Source organism: Musca vetustissima, unplaced genomic scaffold (assembly GCF_032173495.1).
Source record: "Musca vetustissima isolate MV318-11 ecotype Yass unplaced genomic scaffold, APGP_CSIRO_Mvet_v1 utg462693, whole genome shotgun sequence".
Taxonomy (NCBI): domain Eukaryota; kingdom Metazoa; phylum Arthropoda; class Insecta; order Diptera; family Muscidae; genus Musca; species Musca vetustissima.
In genome coordinates this window covers 1-3,749 of record NW_026882479.1, presented here as the reverse complement: position 1 = coordinate 3,749, position 3,749 = coordinate 1, and the positions used below count along the sequence as shown (strand labels likewise).

General features: G+C 36.8%; 1 protein-coding gene across 1 annotated transcript; it reads right to left on the bottom strand.

Annotated features, from left to right (window-relative positions):
- Nucleotides 1-2,489: 2,489 nt before the first annotated feature.
- LOC133328945 (larval/pupal cuticle protein H1C-like) lies at nt 2,490-3,057 on the bottom strand. The gene is made up of 2 exons (XM_061537450.1): nt 2,999-3,057; nt 2,490-2,930 (listed from the first exon to the last, which is right to left on the bottom strand). The coding sequence occupies exons 1-2, from the start codon at nt 3,008-3,010 to the stop codon at nt 2,490-2,492; spliced, it is 453 nt and encodes a 150-aa protein (XP_061393434.1). The 5' UTR covers nt 3,011-3,057.
- Nucleotides 3,058-3,749: the final 692 nt, after the last annotated feature.

Below are 3,749 nucleotides of genomic sequence, written 5' to 3'. Positions count from 1 at the left end.
TACTCTACACAACTACCACTCAACACTAACTTTGTAAGGATTTTTATTCCGTGCCTGCGCAATATTTCGTGATAGTTGCACTCTCTTGCCCGATTAGAAGTCAACAGAAACTCTTCCTTATACTGACATATTTTCCGAATATTACTAATATTCAGTACAGCCCTTCTAATTAATTGTCCAGATTCCATTCACACGGAACATTTCAAAGCAATCAGCTCTATATTCCTCCAGTGTGGTAATGGGTTACTAAATAATATCTGAATACGTAAGAACCTATAAATATTTAAGTGTAACTCCCACATCCGAGTACATATTTATGCCAATTATATTGGCATCAATTTAAAGGTCAACCAATCCTGTTGGATATACTATCGGCTCTATGACCTTCAGGGGCAAATATATACGCCATAGAATGCAAATTTTGTAATTTCTCACACAAAAGTCAGGGTCCATTTTACAAGCTAAATATTGACCAATCTTTAGACCGATCCCGTCCTCCATGTAAAATTTCGCGGTGTTCGGGCCCTAATTACGGCCCCTGGAGCGAACGGAAAAATGGACAAAAATTTAGTATTTGGTCCATTGCATCCCCTAAATATTAGCCGATATTTACCAAAAACAATAAGGGTCTTCATTGACCAGAACCCGTCCTACATGCAAAATTTCGTGACGATTGGTCCATGACTGTGGCCTGTATCGTCTTTACAAATTATAATGGACAGACGGACTGACGGAGGGACACAGATGTCTAGATCGACTCAGTCCTTCTAATAACTTGTCCATATTCCCTTCATTACGATGTGCCAAATTTCGTGCAAATCGAAAGATATATAGGGACTTTGGTGCACCATTTACATTAAATCGGACGAAAATATATATGTGAGTTATATCTAAATCTGAACCGATTTTCACGAAACTTAACACACATCATTCTAGACCTAATTCATTACGCTGTGCCAAATTGGGTGCAATTCGAAAGATATATAGGGACGTTGGTGTACCATTTACATTAAATCGGACGAAAATATGTATGGGAGCTATATCTAAATCGAAATCAATTTTCAGGAAATTTCACACACACCATTCTAGACCTAATTCAGTACAATATGCCAAATTTCGTGCAAATCGAAAGATATATATTTGGTGCACCACTTATATTAAATCGGAAGAAAATATATATGGGAGCTATATCTAAATCTGAACCGATTTTCACGCATCTAACACACATCATTCTAGGCTTAATTCATTACGCTGTGCAAATGCCGTGCAAATCGGAAATATATAGGGACGTTGGTGCACTATTTTCCTTAAATCGGACGAAAATATATTGGGGAGCTATATCTAAATCTGAACCGATATCTAAATCTGAACCGAAACTTAACACACATCATTCTAGGTCTAATTCAATACTCTGTGCCAAATTTCGTGCAAATCGAAAGATATTAAGAGACTTTGGTGCACCATTTGTATTAAATCGGACGAAAATATATACAGGAGCTATATCTAAATCTGAACCGATTTTCAGGAAGTTTATCACACATCATTCTAGGCCTAGTTCATTACGCTGTGCCAAATTTCGTGCAAATATATATATATATATATATACGGATATTGGTGTACCATTTACCTTAAATCGGGCGAAAATATATATGGGAGCTATATCTACATCTGAACCGATTTTCATGAACATGAACACCCATTATTCTAGACCTTATTCATTACGCTGTGCCAAATTTCGTGCAAATCGAATGATATAGAACGACTTTAGAGCACCATTTACATTAAATCGGACGAAAATATATATGGGAGTTACATCTAAATCTGAACCGATTTTTCCCAATTTCAATAGGGTTCGTCCTTGGACCAAATAAGTAACCTATGCCAAATTTCATCCAAATCGGATCATAAATGCGACCTGTGCTTTGTTCACAAAAATACATGGACGGACAGACGGACATGCGTAAACCGACTCAGAAAGTGATTCTATGCATATTCTCAAAAGGAACCATGTGTCTATCTCGTTTCCTTTTGCCTGTAACAAACACATGCACAAAGACATAATACCCTGTACCACAGTGTGGTGAAGGGTATAAAAAATAAAATTTTAAGAAATCCACGAGTGAAAGTCTGGCAAATTTGGTTTTTAAATAGTCCTCTAAAAATGTCCATGTTTAAAAAATTGATATTGATAGTCCTTTAAAAATATGTCTAAAATGCTCACTCATAAATATTATAATATCATTGATTAAATATCCAAGAATTACCTTGTCCTTTGATATATATTGGTTATTCAGATTTCCTTATACTTTTTTTTGAAATTAAAAAATAAAAACAACAGATTTTTAATAAATAAACGTAATTTTTTATTCGCAATTATTACTCAAATTTATAACAAATCGTTTTCAATATCCTCCAACATAACTGTTTTTTTTTTTTCAAATCCATAGTCAATTTTTCGAAACACCTTCTTTAAAGTCTTTTCGCAATGTTTACCATACACCAGTGGCTGTATAAGTCAATGGAGCTGAAGCAGCATAGGTTGAATAAGCTGGAACAGCAGCATAAGTATGGGTCAATGGAGCAGCATAGGTTTGTACCAAAGGAGCAGCGGCGGCAGCAGTATAACTTTGTACCACAGGTGCAGCAGCGGCATAGGTTTCTACAACTGGTGTAGCCAAAGTCTTGGTTGTATACGATGTGGTCTTAACAGCTGGACTGTAGACATCTTCCACAACATTGGCACTGCTGTGGACAACACTGTTGCTGTGGTGTGACACAGCAGAGGGTACACTCTTTACCACATTACCTACATGAGCCAATGACGATTCCTGAACGGTAACAGTGGCTGCTGGAGCAGCAGAATAGAAGAGAGGTGTTTCCAAATGACCGGGACGAGCAGCAGCTACGGCGAGAAGAGCAGACAATACCACCTAAGGCAGAACATGGGAAATATTATTTAGAAATTCATTGAAAAAACTATTTTTATTTTTAAACCTACCAACTTGAACATTTTGTAAAGTTTTTGAGATTTTGTTTTCAGATGGTCTGTATTGAATGAATGAAATTAAGAACTGATATCATTCTGGCAACTGTCTTCCATTTTTATACAAACAGAATAAAAACAGAAACATTAAAAAACCAAAACAAAACATTAAAACCCCAAATGAACTATTAAAAGTTCAAAACACAATGCGTACGTATGGCCTTGCCAAGAGATTAACAATCCGAAGTAATTTTGTGTAGTAGATCCTGTTCCAGGTGGAATTAAAATATTGTGACGTGATTCGGTTGGTTATTATGATAGCAAACAAATAGCCATGAAGGCGGAGTGGAATAAAACAATTTATTTCCGATCTTTTTATACCCTACACAACTATGTTGTCAGGGTATTATAGCTTTTTGCAGCCCCAAGAGTTTGTAACGCCGCGTAATATTGGTCCCAGACAGACCTTTAAGTATACCGATCGTCATATCTCGACTACCTGAGTCGATCTAGACATGAGTCGTAGACTGAGTCGATCTAAAGACAATACAGGCCACAGTCATGCACCAATCTTCACGAAATTTTGCATGTAGGATGGGTTCTGGCCAATGAAGACCCATATTGTTTTTGGTAAAGATCGGTTAATATTTAGGGGATGAAATGGACCAATTACTAAATTTTTGTCCGTTTTTCTGGTCGCTCCAGAGGCCGTAATTATGGCCCGAACACCGGGAAATTTTACATGAATACGGGATCGGTGTAAAGA